This window comes from Porites lutea, chromosome 5 (assembly GCF_958299795.1).
Source record: "Porites lutea chromosome 5, jaPorLute2.1, whole genome shotgun sequence".
In the NCBI taxonomy this organism is placed as follows: domain Eukaryota; kingdom Metazoa; phylum Cnidaria; class Anthozoa; order Scleractinia; family Poritidae; genus Porites; species Porites lutea.
In genome coordinates, this window is record NC_133205.1 from 41,476,764 (window position 1) to 41,494,466 (window position 17,703).

At 38.4% G+C, this 17,703-nt stretch overlaps 1 protein-coding gene across 1 annotated transcript; it reads left to right on the forward strand.

Annotated features, from left to right (window-relative positions):
- Positions 1-4,606: 4,606 nt before the first annotated feature.
- Positions 4,607-16,062, forward strand: LOC140937737 (coagulation factor IX-like). The gene is made up of 7 exons (XM_073387301.1): positions 4,607-4,727; positions 5,845-6,012; positions 6,950-7,141; positions 9,906-10,100; positions 10,848-10,958; positions 13,126-13,249; positions 15,403-16,062. The coding sequence occupies exons 3-7, from the start codon at positions 6,955-6,957 to the stop codon at positions 16,001-16,003; spliced, it is 1,218 nt and encodes a 405-aa protein (XP_073243402.1). The 5' UTR covers positions 4,607-4,727; positions 5,845-6,012; positions 6,950-6,954; the 3' UTR covers positions 16,004-16,062.
- Positions 16,063-17,703: the final 1,641 nt, after the last annotated feature.

A 17,703-nucleotide genomic window follows, 5' to 3' on the forward strand; every position in this document is an offset into this window, starting at 1 on the left:
GAAGAAAGATATAAGTCGCTTAGAAATTACATGGAATAAATTCTCTCACAGCCTGCTGACTCCCTACTTGCTGAGAAAACGTTCACGTGGTACTTACATCACGAGTACAGCTGTACCAGGTGACTCAACTCGGGAGTTCAGAAACAAGATCTAGCACTGTTCTACGTATCGTGTGTGAGATCTGTTATTAATTATGCAGCACCTGTCTTTTTCAACGGTCTCCCCCAGTACTTAAAGAAAGAGCTGGCACGGCTCGAGAAAAGAGCAGTATCAATAATAACCTCAGGAAAGTGCAACTCAGCAATAGAGGTGGGGTTAACACCCATTTTGGAGCATTATTACGTATTATGTAGCAGGGTTTTTGATAACATTGCCAGTGATCCAAACCATAAATTGAAGGCGCTCCTTCCACCTGACTATGACAACTCACGCTATAACCTAAGACGACAGCGCCATTTTAATATGTCAAAGCTTTGTACGAACAGAACAAGTAATACTTTTATATATGCGTTGTCGAAACAGTCCGGGCTGTAATTTTATTCCACATATTCATGCTTTATATTTTAACATATTTTAATATGAATGTATTATGTAGAATTTTTAATATTATCTTAAAAATCAGTTTTTGACTTATTATCTAGGATTCATTTGTAATTTTCAAGTATTGTAAAGTTTTTGTAAATAATTGCGTAATTCAGCCTTTGGCTGCGATGCAGTTTTAATAAATAAACTATCTATCTATCTAAACTATCTATCTATCAAGTAACTCGCTCTGTTTGACCTACCCACCAAAATTGAAACAAAAGGCGAATCATCTTCACGTTTCAAGAAATCTTATGCAAGCTAATTGTCTTATTGCAATGAGCGATTTCAGTTGTCATTAAACAAGTTTGTTTTTACTTATTTCAAGCAGAACCTGAAATTGCTCGTTATAAATAGTCGTTCCAGAAAAACACACTTCCCGATCTTGACATCTGTAAAGAGGAAAAAAGCCAAAAGAAAAAGAGAAGGGCAAAATATCTGCTTGACCGATCAACAGCATGCGTGTGTTTAAAATTTATCCTGCATAGAAACTGGGTAACCTAGAAACAATCAGAGATGATTTAAGGTTTAACCTGGTGTTATACCCCATTGGAATCAGTGATCGGTGCCATTTTTCCTCACTTGCAGCAAACGGTTGTCTTCCAGGGCCTTGCGCTCAGTAGACAAGCACTCTTCCAACTTAGCTCAAACGGGCAACGATAATTGTCGTCTGACTGCTATGTATTTCTGCATATATGAGCAAAAAAGTACCAGCCTTTGTGATTAAAACAAATTCATTGTTTCTGGTCAGCAGGGTTTAGTTGTCGCCGAACGTATTTAAACAAACGATTAAACTGACACGTCCTGCATTGATCTCAAGTGGCATATGAACACGTCCTCTTCTTCGTGGGACGGAAGTTTAAACCAAAATGTTCGCCAAAAAATAACTTCCTGACCTTGCAGGTGATATTCTAGAACTAGGTTTACTGACTGGCTCCGGGCAAAGCACTGGCGATAGTCAGGACAAAAGCATTTGTCTCTCAATCGACAACACAGTAGTTCATGTTCGTTGAGTTGGTTTTAAGGTATTACTAAGTTGCTGTGCACTAACACCTGATGTCCAAAATTGTTGTTCTTAAAGGACAGCTATGATATGGAATAGGTTCTAATCCGTTTTAGGACATCGAAGTTGGGGGGGGGGGGGGGGGGGGGGCTAAATTTGCATGTGGTAGAGCAAAATACTTCCTGTTACGCCTTTCAAAACTGTATTTCGGATATGATTTTCCTATCCCTATCGCTGGCCCTACTAAGAGATGGATGATAAATAGCTTGCGTGGTAAGCGCGAGATAGAAGTACTCGGCCAAGTGAAAATTCCTAAAACACATGCCATGTCTAGGGAAAAGGACAAACAAATGCACGCCGTGTTGTTTTAAAGCCATTTACTGGCAATTGCTATAGAGCAAATTTATGCACGGACTTGCGCTCAGCATACAGTCACTCTTCCAACTTAGCTCAACCGGGAAGTGATAGTTGTCGTCTGATTGCTATGTATTTCTGCATAGTATGCGTAAAAAAGGGCCACCCTTTGCGATTAAAAACAAAGAAAAGAAAAGAAAACAAAGATTGTTCCACTGGTCAAGGATCAGTTTTCGCGGAACGAATTTGAACATTAATGATTAAACTAACATGTCCTGCATTGATCACAAGTGGTATATGGACACTTCCTCCCTTTCTTTGAACGGAAGCTCAAACCAAAATGCTCGCCAAAAAATAACTTCCTTACCGTGCACTTGATATTCTAGAACCAGGTTTACTGATTGACTGCGGACAAAATTTGATCGCTTCAGCACTGGCGGTAGTCATGACACAAGTATTTCTTTCTCAATAGACAACATAGTAGTTAGTTTAGTTTCAGTTCTCACTGAAACTGAATGTAGTTGAATGTTGTGTTAGCGGGCCGATAAAAACGATGTTCCGAGTTGGTTTTAAGGTAAGTTCCCGTGTACCAAGACCTGATTTCCAATACTGTTGTTCCTAAAGCACACCTATGATATGGAATAGGTTCTGCTGCTTTTTAGGATGTCAATGTATTTTACCCTACCCCTATTTGCGTTTTAATCAGAATCCATAAGGAGACGTGTCAAGTAATTCTATAACTTTTAAGTCTGTGGACAAGAACCTGAGTGGAGTGACCATTCGAACAGATCGGCATTACTTTTAAAATCTCAGTTGATTTTGCCCGATTAACATTGAGCTTGAGAATTTATTCAGGAAATATGCTTTCGGTGTTTTGGGGGAACTTGGGAGGGGGGAGGGGGCGCACTCATGGGAAAATTTGCATGGGGTAGAGCGACATACTTCCTGTTATGCCTTTCTATCCTTGAACACTAAGTGTTCTTTAATATTCCTTTAAGTAATCCTTTAATTGTTATTCGAGTCGTCATTTGTCCTGTGTAAGAGATGGATGTTAATTAGCTTGCGAGACAAGCGCAAGAAAGCGGAGCGCAGGGAAGGGGGAGAGGGAAGTGAAAGGAATTCTCTATCTCCCCAGCCCCCTTCCCCATGATATAACCCGCGAGCACTAGTGCTGGATATTAGATGAATGAAAGAGTACTGTTCTAATTCAGCAATGATTGCGATCTCCATATTTCATGTCCAGTTTTTTTTCTTTCAGTTTTAAGGTGTTTCGATACGGTTTTTCAGAGGCCATACCGATATTTTTCAATCGCCTTGAAAGTGGTTTTTTCCTTGTCCGATCGCTATATATATGTAACGCATATTTTTGACCGGTTCGTAGGATAGGTTTGTCTTGAAATTTCAAGGTGTTGCAGTGAATCAATCTTAATTAAAGTTTCAGACATTTTTGATTTACATTATGGAGATTATGTGAAGAGATTTTTAAAAAAATTCGTTCGAGTCGTTTCGGAGATATACAAGAAAACGCGAAAAGTCCAAATTCTGAATGAAGTTGCACTTGTACAGGTGGTGAGAAAACGGGTTAGATTTCAAGATCGCATGAACGAAAGTACACCAAAATTTCCTAGCATCAAAATATGATAATAAGCATCATTCTGACACTACTTAAGAATAATCTGAGTCATTTATGACGTTTTTATTAAATAACCTATCACGGCTATTGAAAATTTAAGGTTTAAAATATATTTTCGTTTTAGTCGAATTCAAACATACAGAGTTTTTTACTTCTTTCGGAGATTGTTTGCTAAACACCAAACTTTAAGTTCCTAGTGTTGGACTTTCAGTAGCAGGTCTAGATCACAGAAAATTCGGCTTTTATCAATTTCAAAGTTTTTTTGTTTATTGTTGTTGTAATAGTAATATAGATTTTACTTAAAACTACATTTTCACAAATTTCAATCCATAGCCAATTACTGGTAAAAATTTTATAGCGATCGGACAAGGAAAAAACCACTTTTAAGGCGATTGAAAAATATCGGTATCGCCTCTGAAAAACTGTACCGAAACACCTTAATTCCTTTCTCAGCTGAGTTCTATTGGAGTTCGATGCATGTGTACAGTTGTACGTGAATATGTTCTGACCTTGACACAGACGAAGAATGAAGACATATAATATCAACGGGATAGGAAGTTTAGGTTCTATTATACCCTTCGAAGAAAATTTGAAGCAAATTAGCAATTTATGATTCTCTGCTATCGGGAAAACTACAAGGAGAGTGCTAAACAACTAGATATTCAGGTTGGCTTGATCAAAAAAACACCATTTCAACTCACGTATGTAAGGTAATCCAAGACAGTCTTTGATATTAAAGATTCTTTTGTTGGATTCTGGGATTCCTTGTCAGTAGAACTTGGATTCCAGATTCCTATAGTCAGCGGGATTCCGGATTTTTTGAGCTAAATTCCTGATTCAAAACCCCAGGTTTCCACAAGCAAAAAATTCCTGGATTCCCTTACATGGGGTGAACCATTTAAAAGAGTAAATGGACATTTAAACAGACGTTGCTCCCGGATAATTTGAACATTAAATAAAAGTCATTAGCTATTATAAGCATAGTTAGCGACGACAAAGCCAGTTTATCCGCCTCCCCTTGCAGACTCCACCGTTGGCAGGGTATTTCTTTTACTTTCCATAAGTCTAATTTTTTGTTTTCTTCGCCCTTACAGACCCTGTTGTGGTCCTTCTCTGCCATATGGATTTTCTCCTGTCAAAGCATCGAATGTACAAGTACGTAAGTTTGTTTAATTCCCCGTTTGTCTGTTCTAAGAATTCTGACGCTTATTACAAAAATATCAAAATGTTGCTACTTTCGGAAAGGTTTAAGCCACTGCCTTCTCTTGCGAATTTTGTGATAGTGGTATTACTGTAATTTACAGTGAAATACGCAACTAAATGCGCAGTCAACTCGCTCTTTAGGGCCGGCCCTTGTGTCCGTCTAATAGAGATGTTCCTCTTATATAGAGTAGAGAGAGACAGGAACCAACTCTAGGAGTCCGTTTTAGTGAGGTACCCGACTCAGATAGAGGTGTATGTTAAAAGAGAGTCGACAGTATTCTCGACAGGTTTTCCTTACCGTAGCAACATTAATATGCATCATACAATTTCTTCAACACCGTTCAGTTGCTTGCCGAAATGCCGCAGATATTACACTATTCGTTTAATCGCCTCTTTTAGATTCAAAGCTTCGAATAGATCTCTTTAGCATGTTTGTTTTGTTTTCCTAATGAAGGTCTTTGGAGAATTCACCCTTTTTACGTAAATAACGCTCCATATTTATGCGTGTACTTGAATAACACAAAATTTCAAAGAAACAGATCTCTTTTAATTAGTAATATCACTAGACCCAAAATGGGAAAACCAAAAAATACAAGCTAACGAGTACTATTAGCAGGGCTGCGCAGTTATAAAGGTCACAGACCTAGTTCATTTCTTTTGTCTTTTACATCGCCTACTCTGAGGCAATGCAAACGAAAATGGTATTGCTGTGTTTTGGGTGCACTGGCGGGAATACTTATGGGATACTGCATACTGTTTATTATGATACAGTAAATAGGCGTAGCCGCGTCACGTTTGCAAACGTATTAAGAACCAGGAAGAAGGCGGCGAACCTTTCATAGAAAAGCCGAGGGAGCACCCGAAATTCAAAATAGAAGAAAAATGAAGCAAGAAAATGCTTCTTAAATAGTGCTTTTTAATAACAAAAAAAGAACAAACAAACAAACAAACAACAACAACAACAACAAGAAACAAAAGTGCCTGTTTTTTGTCATTTGTATTTTATTTCATTTATTTTTTAATATTTGCTAATGGAGTTTGTACGCCTTCTTGTTTTCTCTTGATTCAGCTCTCTGTAGCAAGCCACCTCCAGTACTGAATGGACAAGATTGGTACCAGTTTACCAGTACAGGTGCCAATGTTTCTTACGTCTGCAATCCAGGCTACTCATTGTTTGGTCCAACACGAAGAACCTGCCAGGCAAATGGGAAATGGAACGGAGTGAGACCATACTGCTGTATGTAAGATATGCTAACTGGGCGTTAGAAAAACAAAAGAACAACACTTACTTCGGTAAAAAAACTGCATAGAGAGTAGCAGTTGGTTATGAAATATAATTAAGTCAATGTATGGGGCTGATGCTGGCAGTTAATCAACTACATTTACTCACAAGTTTTTTTTTGTGTATGTTTTCGCCTTTTCATCAGGTATCTCCCGTAAAAAAGGGGGAAACCCTGGATGGTTCCGCCAAAAATTAGAGTCGGTGCAGAATGATAGTTCACTTACTAGAAAAATTGTCATTTCATCGCCCTATCAGAGACCGTTACTTAAATAGCAAAGTCTGCTAAGTGAAAAGATGGTAGAGTGAAGAAAAACAACGGAACTTTTATTTTCTTGTTTGTATCAAAAAAGGAAAACTTGGAATAGAGTGGGTCCTTACTGGCGATGAGTAGTTAAGTTTGTTTGTTTGTTCTTTTTTTAGTTGAGATGCCGGCTCCTTACCAAACAATCCGTCTTCTATCTTTAATATCTTTAATATACACTTATCTTAACATCACGTAGGCTAGCGTATGGGGGGGGGGGGGGGGGGGGGGGTGGGGGGTGGGGGGTGGGGGAGGCATACTCGACCAATTTAAAATTCCTACAATACATACTATGTTTACGATGCCATTTAATGGCAAGTGCTATAGAGCAAATTCACTTTACCTAAAGTCATTGCTTTTAAATTCCTGGAGTACAAACAATTCATCAAGCAAATTAAATCAATCTTGCAGGCAAATATACCCTTTTAATAGACATAAAAAAATTTAAATACATACCCTGTTAAGAACTACATAGAGGTCAAAACGACTGATGCTGTCCAGCGGCACTACCCCCTTCGAATTCCACGCTGGGGTCTCCACCTTACAGCGGTCACAGTTAATTCTTACTTTTCTTTTTCCTCCTGTTTTTAGTTAAGATGTGCTCCTTACCAAGCATTCCGTCTTCCATGTACATTGTACAACCGATAAACTACCGACGTGTCTTTAAAACTGGCGAGATGATCATTCTAGAGTGTAAGAAAGGCCTAACAAAACAGTCGAATGGAGACCCCATCAGAGTCTGCGTCAATGGAAAATGGACCCAGTCATCTTTCAAATGCAGAGGTATAGTGAAACCCTAGATAAGACTAGTTTTACTTGATTAGCCAGATTATTAATTCAATATGCCTTGCACCCATTACAAATCATCCACTCGCGCTTTGAGATGAAAAAAAAAAAACAACAAAACAAAACAAAATAAAATAAAACAAAACAAAACAGAAAATCAAAGAGAGACAAAAGCGCAAAAGGAAAGAAAAGAAATCTCTTACCATATTTGATGGCTTCACATTAGAGCTTTCAAGAATTATCTCAATTTACTTGCACTGGAACCTATTTTGAGTGTGAAGACTTGTGTGAAGGGGTAAAATGTAACTACTTAAATCAAATTGGTGACCATGGAAACGTTCGTAGTTCACACTTTTCAAAGAAGCAAAAGTTCGCCTCCAAGTTTGGTCTACACTCTACACCACACTTGAGAACACACTTAACCAAGCAGCAAATGGAGGCCATCCGAAAGCAATCTACAAGATGTGCACTCGGTACTTGCAGCGGTTCAGAGATACTAATGAACGGACAGATAAACGTGGCATTCATGACAGTAGCTAAGAGCACTGCGTTGGAGGCTAAGCCTAAGCGCTATGGTGATTTCTTGCCGATAAGCGCGTTGTTGAGCCATTATGGAGAAATACAGAAGACCCACCAGTTTTTATTTTATTTTAACTTTTTTGTTTGGAGCCGCTGTTAAGTACTCGTAAAAAAACCCCAAGTAACAACAAAAGAACACCTCTATAAGACGACCACTTCTGTAAAACAGGACAATTGCACTAGGTAGTCCTTTCTGCGCCAAATATACATCAAATCGGAAATGTAGGTGCCTCACATGACAACAAATTGTAAAAAACTGAGGTTATTCTAATTGGTACTAGTAGACTAGTATCTAACTCGGAAACCTAACGGTTTATTTAGATGCTAGGCATTTCCTCACCTGTAATGTATTTTTAGTTCTCCTTTTATTACACTGCATGTATCTGACCGTTAGACTAAAAGCGACTTATCTTGAGCTATAGTAGGTTTTTATTTTCTACTTTTATCTTCTATTTTTACTTCTTACTTGTTATTAGTTATGCTAAAAGGAAGGAAATCATGTAACAAATGATTAAAAGCTTTATATATAGAGAGTATGTAAATATAATTTTGTTTTAGTCTTATTCTAGTGTTATGTGTATTTGATCCTGAAAATTATTTTTTTAAATGAAAATGCATAATAAAAGCAATAAATATTATTATTAATATTAAAAATGATGATAATGATATGGTTGTCTTTACACTAGGCTGTTAAGTAAAACTTAAGAGTTGCTAAGTCTTACTTAACCAAAAAAATACGTGTGAAGACTTAAGTAAAATCTCAAGTAACTTTACTTTGCATCTCATTAAAGTCGGAAAGTTGGAAAATTCAAGAAAGTTTCAAGTGACTTGAAAACTATCCTTAAAACCGACTTAGAGAACTTGCTGTTTCTAAGCTTTGAGAAGGGCGAAGCATGTCAATCAATCTTAATTATGTTGCATTGGAAAACAGGCTTAAGTAAACCTGAAGTAAAAAAGATAGGTTGTGTGTGACGCTTTCTTTTACTTGAAGAATTTAGAATTTACTTGTCTTGAGATATTTCTCAGGTTATTTAGGCTCTAGTGTAAAGACTAAAATTGTAGTTTTCTGGGGAGCATCACACGTATTGTGTCTAGTGCGTTTTTGGATGCTTCCTTCTCCTCCTACACTAATTTTTTCTGTGGATATGATTATGCTTTTACTTACTGTATTGGAGAAACTGTATTAAATTATTATTTAGGGAAAGTAAGTTACAAACCCAAAGAAACACGCGTCTCATACAGCGAGATAATAATTAATATTAATAATAATAATAATAATAATAATGATGATGATCATGATGATGATGATGATGATGATGATGATGATGATAATAATAATAATGATTTGGAGGTAGCACATCCACAAAGTGGTTCTTAATTTTGTCTTCCCGATTCCTGATCGAATTGGAATTTGAAAATGTTGGTTTTGAGGAGAGGGGGAAACCGGAGTAACCGGAGAAAAACCTCTCGGAGCAAAGGAGAGAACCACCAACAAACTCAACCCGCATATGGCGTCGATTCATTAAAATGTCTCACCAAAAACAAACCATCATGACGGATAAATTTTCGCCTGCTTAAGAGTTAACAAAAATGCTGTATCATAATATGTTTTTGAGTTTTTACTTGAAGATGGCGGTCGCGATGAATGTAATAAGCTTTGGTTCAAACAAAAACAAGATGAACAACGTCGGCTGCTCCACCCACGTCTCCTACTTCAAACTTGGCGTCTACTCTATGGGCGCAAATTTTCTAATCTATCCTATCATAGGTGGCAGCTACAGTAATGCGAAGATAAACTAGCAGCTTTCGACCAAAAAAAAATTCGCCTGTAATACATACTTTAACTTGTTAACATAAGCTAGCGCCTTTCTTTCCGGCGTGAATGCACTTTTAGTATCAGGGCCTGTTTACATGAAGGTGGGAGACCCCAGGTAGGAGAGTTAACCCGCTTAGGTGGGGTTAAAAATTAACCCTTCTTTACAAGGAATCTTATATCCCCATCATCCCGGGGTGCACTAAACCAAAATTATGCACTCTATTGTTAGCGAGGCTATTCGAGGCAGGCCAGGCTACATGATTTACTACAAACTAGACAAATACAAAGAAATTAGACTTTATATAAGTATATATATTTTACAGTAAATAAGCCAAGATATTAAAGTCACATTTCATTTTTTTTCAGAGGAGCGTGACAAGAGATGTGTCAAAATGCTTCGCGGTCTTCTGAGGAATCCACCAAATAATGCAATCATCAACATAAACATTCGCCTTTCTAAGGCGAAATACCGTTGCCGTGAAGGATATATGTTGGAAGGAAATGAAATACGCTCTTGTTTTCGAGGGAAATGGTTGGAAAAGAAGGAACCAAAATGTACAGGTGACAGTTTTTGCAAAGTTTATTATTCTTAGTTTTACACCCCGTCGAAACTCCATGTCGATCCATGTGCGACCACCGCTCTTAAGGAACCAGCTCAGGCATAAGCGACCATCGATCCAAACACCTGAATTTTTTTCCGGTAATAGCTCTGTAGCTTGAACCTCTTGTAAACGAGCAGATCTCGTACTAAGTGACCGAGGGGCATTTTTTGAGGTGACGGCTATATAATTTTCTGTTGTTTTCTGGTGTAGATAACCATTTGACATATTGGTCTGGTCTCAGTATGTTCGCAGTATGTACCACGCATGAGAAGAACTTTTAGTGAAAACGTGGTACTGAGGAGATATGGTATCTTTGAAATTACAAATTACATGTGATAAATTCTTTATCAAATAACGGATGTCTCGAGACCTGATCTCAAACGTAAACGAATGCTCCAGTAGTTTTGTTAGCGCAAGCGACCGCTGAATCTTCGCATTTTGAGTGGTTGCGTAATGAAGATTCGACCGTAATGCCTTACCTTGCCCCCTTCCAAATCGGTTGTCCAACTTGAACGCACTTAGCCAGCTGTCTTATATGCCCTCAAGGTATATAAGCTTGTCAGGGGAGTTATTCTTGTTTCCTCGACTATCGAAACTCGTTGATTCTTTTTGAAGTCAGATGAACTTAGTCGTCTTAAAAGAAGATTAAAATATTTCTTTTTAAACGTACGATATTTCGAACTCTTTCTTTTCCGTTCTGTTGCAGGTTACTCTTCTTGCGGCGTGAGTTCATTCGATTTCAGGAGTCGCATCGTTGGCGGAAATAATAGTAAAAAGGGATGGTGGCCCTGGACAGTTGGAATTTACAAATACTCTGGTAAAAACCATGGTATTAGTTGTAGGACAGCCGGTTCACAAATTGCAATTACAGTGCAATACAATAGGTTTATTAGCATTTATCATTAGGACTATTACAATAGATTAAAAAACTTATGTCAAAAGTAGAAAATTTTCTGTATATTCCATGGCATCATTTTACCGTCAAAAACCGTCGTAATCGAAAATCAACAAAATAAAAACATCGGATCGTTGGGAAAGCTTGCCTGTTTTGAGCAGCTATGATCCTAAGAAGGACCCTTAACACTTAGGGATATAGGAAATAACATAACAGGGAGACAGATAGGTGTTATACATAATCATCATAATCATCATCATCATCATAATATGATAAATACTTACTTATTCTCTCTCCTTCATAAACACCTAAGGCTATAGGATATAATTTGAAGATCAAGGGAACAGGGCGACAGATAGGTGTTATACGTAATCATCATAATCATCATCATCATCATCATCATCATCATCATATGATAAATACTTAATTATTCTCTCTCCTTCATGAGGCTTTTCAGGGAAAATGAAAGTAGAAAACTAATTAGATCATAACAAAGGTTAAAATAACCACTGGTAGGAGGCGAACCATTTGGCTATTTTGCAAGGGTGACTGAGGAGGTATGGAACTCTATAAAATATGCGTTACTACCACAAACTTCATCACCTAAAGTATGAAGAAACAAAAACAAACAAACAAAAAAAATGAAATTGAGCCATGAGATTGGCACCATCACTTCTAGACCTATCTCTCTCCCCTTCTGCCTTGCTTTGTCTTCTCTCATCACTCAGTATAAATCAAACCACCTACGGATATGACATTTTGAATGACAAGATCAATCTCCTTCAAAAAATAATGGACAATAAACGGGTATCCTAAGTCCCCACAAAGGAAGTCCTCTTAATTTTACCTTATTTACGATTGCAAAGTAGAATCCTCACCAAACAAGTGAACACTTGCATAAAATAGATTCTACGGCTGCTTTGACCTTCGAGTTCAGTTTTCCAAACCACACATCGTATTGTCTTTTTTCCCTACAAAGTCAGGCTCACCCGTTCCCAATATCCAGTTTTGTTTATAAGGCTAGCTGCTGGGACTGCCAGGAGTTCTACATACTAGGTGAAACTAAACGAAGATTGCATGACAGAAAAACAGAGCACTTCAAAACCATTACGAGTAGCAATCTCTCATCTGCTCTATTGCCGACCATGTAAAAAAAAAGCACTTTATTTCAGTGTCAATGTATTTAGCACGAAAGTGCTAATTGGGGACACTATTTTTACGTCTCCTAATGGAGACGGGATCGCCATTTTACGTGGTCATCCGAGCCACGCGAAGGTCTCGCCGCTTGCAGTGCAAAGAAAGTACCTTCATTTCTCAGTCATTTTAAGACCCTGAGTAATCGTCCGGCCCCGGGAATCGAACCCGCGACCTCCCGCTCTGCAGTCAAACGCTCTACCAACTGAGCTAATCCTGCCACGGTTAAACAGGTCATAGCATGAAATGGGACCATTTCGAAGACTCGAAATTTTGTTAAGAGGACGGTCTCAGGTATGTTAAGGCATGGGTAACCTCATAATTTGCATAATTTGGCGAAGTGGCATTTGAAACGGATTGTTTTGATCAGTCGTCATGAAACTTGGTAAACAGTTTTAGCTCGGTGGCCTTAACAGTATGTGACATATTCATTGTTGAAATATTAGTCAGGTGACCTGTAAATGATCGTGGACACCCAGTGCAGGATAAAGGACACTCTAGTGATTAGAAATTCACAACCTTCCCTAAATGACAATGTCAGCAGTGAAAAACAATATTACCTTTTTCAAGTTGCATGCTTTTTTATATGCAAATCTTCTACTATATGTTATCTTTCGATTCTTTAATTAGTTACTTTTTCTACATTTAAATTCTATTGTTATTTAACGGTTTATTACTTCTGAGCTCTTGACTTCATGTCGTTCAATCAGAGTTAATCATCTTCGCGGTATTCGCTCGGGCGATTTGAATTCTGCCTGAATTATACTTCGCTTAGTCCCGGCCATCCACCACTTTGCAAACGCATAATATTTGGGTATAATGTAATTTATGATAAATACCAAAATACGACCGCAAACTCACTCACTGACTTTATTTTGCATTTTCATAGATTCAGGCAAGCTCAAACTTTATTGCGCCGGTGCTTTGATTTCTCCTCGATGGGTTCTTACCGTAGCTAGCTGTTTTTACTCCTGGAATCCCTTTCTTGGGACGTACACATACAATGATAACAAAAATTTGTAAGTATTCAAGTTTTTCTTTTTTGTTAGTTCAATAACCACAGAACAGTTAAACAATCACACCTTAGGGCCAGCTGTGGTACCACAGTTTGAAACGTGTAGAATGAGAGGCAAAAACAAGGTTTCTGTCATCCGCCGTTAACCATTACGTTTTCAGCTGCTTTATCAACGCGCGCTTTGTCAGGTTATTTAGTGTGAAGTTTTCTCCGGACCGAGTTAGCTTTCCCTTTTCAGCGCTTACTCTCCTTCCAGGTCTGTTCACCGTGCCCCTGATGAGAATGACAGAACTTCTGAGCAGACTAGAATTTTTAAATTAACATCAGTCCATGTTCCTGTTTATATTTAGTGAAATCACTAGAACTTAATAACGGTGTACCATAGCTATTTCTCAATTTAGTTGTTGTATCGTTGTTAACAAATAGTTATTTATTACTTACTTAATGCTACACATTCTAATTAAATAATATCTAACGTATTTGTAGCTATTTTTCCCGCAGCTTAACATGTAGTTTACGCTCAATGAGAACTAAAGTGTGGTCATTGAACTACTGGTATGGTTATTGAACTGTTGTGTGGTTATTGAACTAACAAAAAAGAAAGACTGAAATGTAAGTTATATTCAAGAAAGTATGAATCCTTTAACTGAATCTTCGCTCTGTTTCTGCACCCGTCTTTCGACCGCGGTGATGAAGAGAACAAAAGGGTGTGTTACATTGGTCTTAAAACACTTAGGAGCGTGTAAGTAACTCAGGCTGGATTCCTATAAGGGATTCAATCAATGAACTTGACACTTTTGTACTGTATACCTTTTATCTATCTCAATTAAATACCTATGTTGGAGTGGTAAAATAAATATTTATCGAAATGGTATGAGCGTCAAGGCAGGATTTACAGAAGAATAGACTGATCATGAGTGTATGAGCAACAGGTTTTTGAGGCAATAGATAATTAGATACAATGCCATAAGGACCTAAAAACTTGAAAGTAAGATATCGGACCCAAAAATACATTTGTTTAGCTTCAGTTTCCCGAATAATGAAAGAACCCGGTGGCTTTACTGTAATATATGATCGAGCGTTTGTCCCTTCATTGCCTTAAAATTAATAAGTGTCAAATTTTGTTTCGTTGAGAGATTTATCAAAGGCCTGGTGGCCTGGAAGCAAAAAGTTGATTTAGAAAACTCAAAGTTCACCCTCGATCCGCATTAGACTAACACGATTTAAAATAAACTGCAACCTGAAGTAATACTGGTCGTTTTCAAAAGGTTTCCGGAAAATCCGGTGGGAAAGTAAATGGAACACAAGTCTTTGGGTCGTTACAGAGGAAAATTTCCGGAACCAACGGAACATCTGAAAAGGTAGTCCTTTTTTTCTAGTGGGGGTCCAAACGGAAATGCGTGTTCCATTTGTGATATCGCATACTTGATGAAAGTTTCAGGCTTTCGAGACCAATTTTCGGTAAATGGAACTGACTAGTGAAAAGCGGTCCACGGTTTAAGCAAATGGTACGCAAACTTCGGGACTGGTAAATTTCGTCCTGGAATCGCGTTTACCATATGTACAAATTAAATCTGTTCCATTTACCGGAAAAGAACCGCGAATGCCTGATGCCGGTATCAAAGATAGCTTTGAAGAAATGGAAATCGAATTTTCGTTTCGGTATTCCGTCAGGAAAAACAGGACTACCTTTTCAAGTGTTCCGTTGCTACCGGAAATTTCCCACTGGATCGACCTGAAAAGTCATGTTCCATTTACTTTCCAACCGGATTTTCCGAAAACTTTTTGTACTGGTAAACAACCAATAATTAAACACGATTCCGGAATGAAATTTACCAACTCTGAGTTCTGTTTGCGTTTCGCCCAAGCCGTAAACCGACCTAAAGTTTCGCCAATGTAAATAGCAAACTACCATCCATTAATGGTATTCAGATAAATGCACCTTCTGGTGGAGTTTATTCGTACTCAATTCTTTATGTTGGGTGCATCTCAAACATTTTTCAAATTTAGTTTTGTTTACCAAATGTCTGGTATGAGAAGTGTCAATAAATGTTGCTATCTTTGCTTGGAGAACATGCTGTTGCCGGGGATGTTTTGCAGAAGTGTACGAATATATTTTTCTTAATTTCTTTTTTATTATTCCTTTTTTTTTTGTAGATACCTTCTAAAAGTAGGTGACCACAATTTATCCAAGAAAGAAAAGTCTGAGCAGCTCATGGACTTAGAGAAAATTTATGTTCACGCGAATTACATTCACACAAGATATGTGAATGACATAGCTCTCGTCAAACTTAAAGCAGGAGTGAAGCTTGGTAAGTTTGTACGAACTGTGTGCCTCCCCCCAAAACAAGAAGGCGATGTGGCAGTTCCATTGAAATATGGCATAGTAGCTGGATGGGGATCAACAAAGGCCTTGAAGCCTGGAGAGAGACCTAAAGATGCTGACCGATATGCCAATTCCCTTCTATACTCTGTTTTCCCGGTTCAACACAATCAACTTTGCGCAAACAGGGCAGCTTTACCATACAACTCGACAGTAACCTTCTGTGCCGGGGACGGACAAGGTGTAAAAGATACCTGTACTAGCGACAGTGGAGGGGCTTTTGTTCGCGAATCAAGAAGAGGTGACGGTTACAGATGGATCGCTGCAGGCCTTGTCAGCTGGGGGGAGGGGTGTGCCCAAAAAAATCAGTATACCTACTACACCAGGGTGTATCCATTCATTGACTGGATAAATAAAATTATGAATGAAGGTTGAAGCCGTATTAAAGGAGGCCCATAGCTAATGAATGAAGTCTTATGGTAATTGATGGATCGAGGATCATTCTATAACCTGAGTGAATTTCGTGTAGATTTTTTTGAGTTAGAGGTTTGTATTGACTTCGTGAGAGACAAACAATACTCCCTTAAAGTCCCAAATCAAGGATTTGTTGTCATTCAGATCATTTAAGCAACGGGAGGCTTCATAGACTTAACAGTTGCTATTTCTAAACATATTCCTTATATTTTTGACTGCCTTAAGTTGATTCGTTATTGAACATTAAATCGTTTCTTTTTCAGTAATAATTTCGCTTTTTATTGAAGAAAAAATTAGAATAAGGGGAGATACTGGGGGGCATTCATCTTCAGCTGTACAGCTGTAATTGTTAGTAAACCCACGTCGCCTGTAACTTTTGAGCACGCCAGATTTATTCAATCCATCTCCCTGCTTTCAAATCAGTGATGTAATAAGTTCCTTAAGATTTTTCCCGGGAAGAGGCAGGCCAGGCAGTCGACGTCTCTAAGCGCCCCGGTGCTATCATCCGAGAGGTGAATGATGTACTTCACCGTCCCACTTTCACCTGTAACAATTTGTAAATAAGGAAAAGACTTGTTCCAGAACCGACAATGTTAATGTCGTGGTAACGGCCATGCTATAGGCTTTTTTTACCACAGAACCTTGCATTTATAACCAACTCCCCAGATTTTGCTTCCGTAAGCGTTAGTGGACAGCCAGGCACTGCTGTTGCATGTCTCTCGTGACGGGAAGACGCGAGCTTTTCAGCTTCTATGGAACATTAATATTTATATTGGCAAATGATATCACTTGTGATTGATAGTCTTCAGCAGTATTTTTGAAAACCCAAATAAGGAATTCTAATTGTTAACTATAATTATTCAATTTCGGCAGATACCAGACAAGACCCCGTAAAATCTAACCTTTCAGATTTTATCCCGCTATACAAAAGTCTCAGACAATACTGTTGAGAGCCACATAACTCAAAGCGATACATGCACCGGCCATACTGCATGCACATTTCCACTCGATCCTGTCAGTCCCCTCTTTTCCAAACCTCTCCCTGACAGAACTGTCCCAATTACGTCACTCTCTTTACTGGCAGGCTGTCATTTTGGGAAAACGTGACCTTCTTGCTTCTTAAAAGGTTAACAGCCGTTGCACGATAATCAGTTGAAGGATCCCTTGTAGACTAGCAAGGATTCAAAGTTAACAATAGAGACTCAGCTGGGAATTCCATCTCTAAGTAGTTGATGGTTCTGTCATTTTCTAGTTTTCGAAATGTTTTCACTTGGGTATCTGGTAGGTTCAGTTAAGGTACAAAAAGTAATTGTTGTCTCTAAAAAAGTTTATTTCATGCTAAACCATCGGCTAGCTTAAACACTGTGCACGTCAGAGGCCTTTACGCCACAGACCTGGGGCCCGTTTCTCGAAAGTCCCGGTAACTTTTCGGGCCCGAAATCAAATATTCAAATGGAAATAAAAAGAATAAGAGCGCGGCTCCTGGCAAGCAAACTACTCCATTTTGTTTCTTTAACTGATAGTTTTATCATGTTAGATGCAAAACTAGTGAAACCTCGATCTTTAATGGAAACCGGGACAGGTTACCGGGCCCGTTAATTATCGGGACTTTCGAGAAACGGGCCCCTGCTTCGAGCTTTACCAGCATTTTTACTATGAAG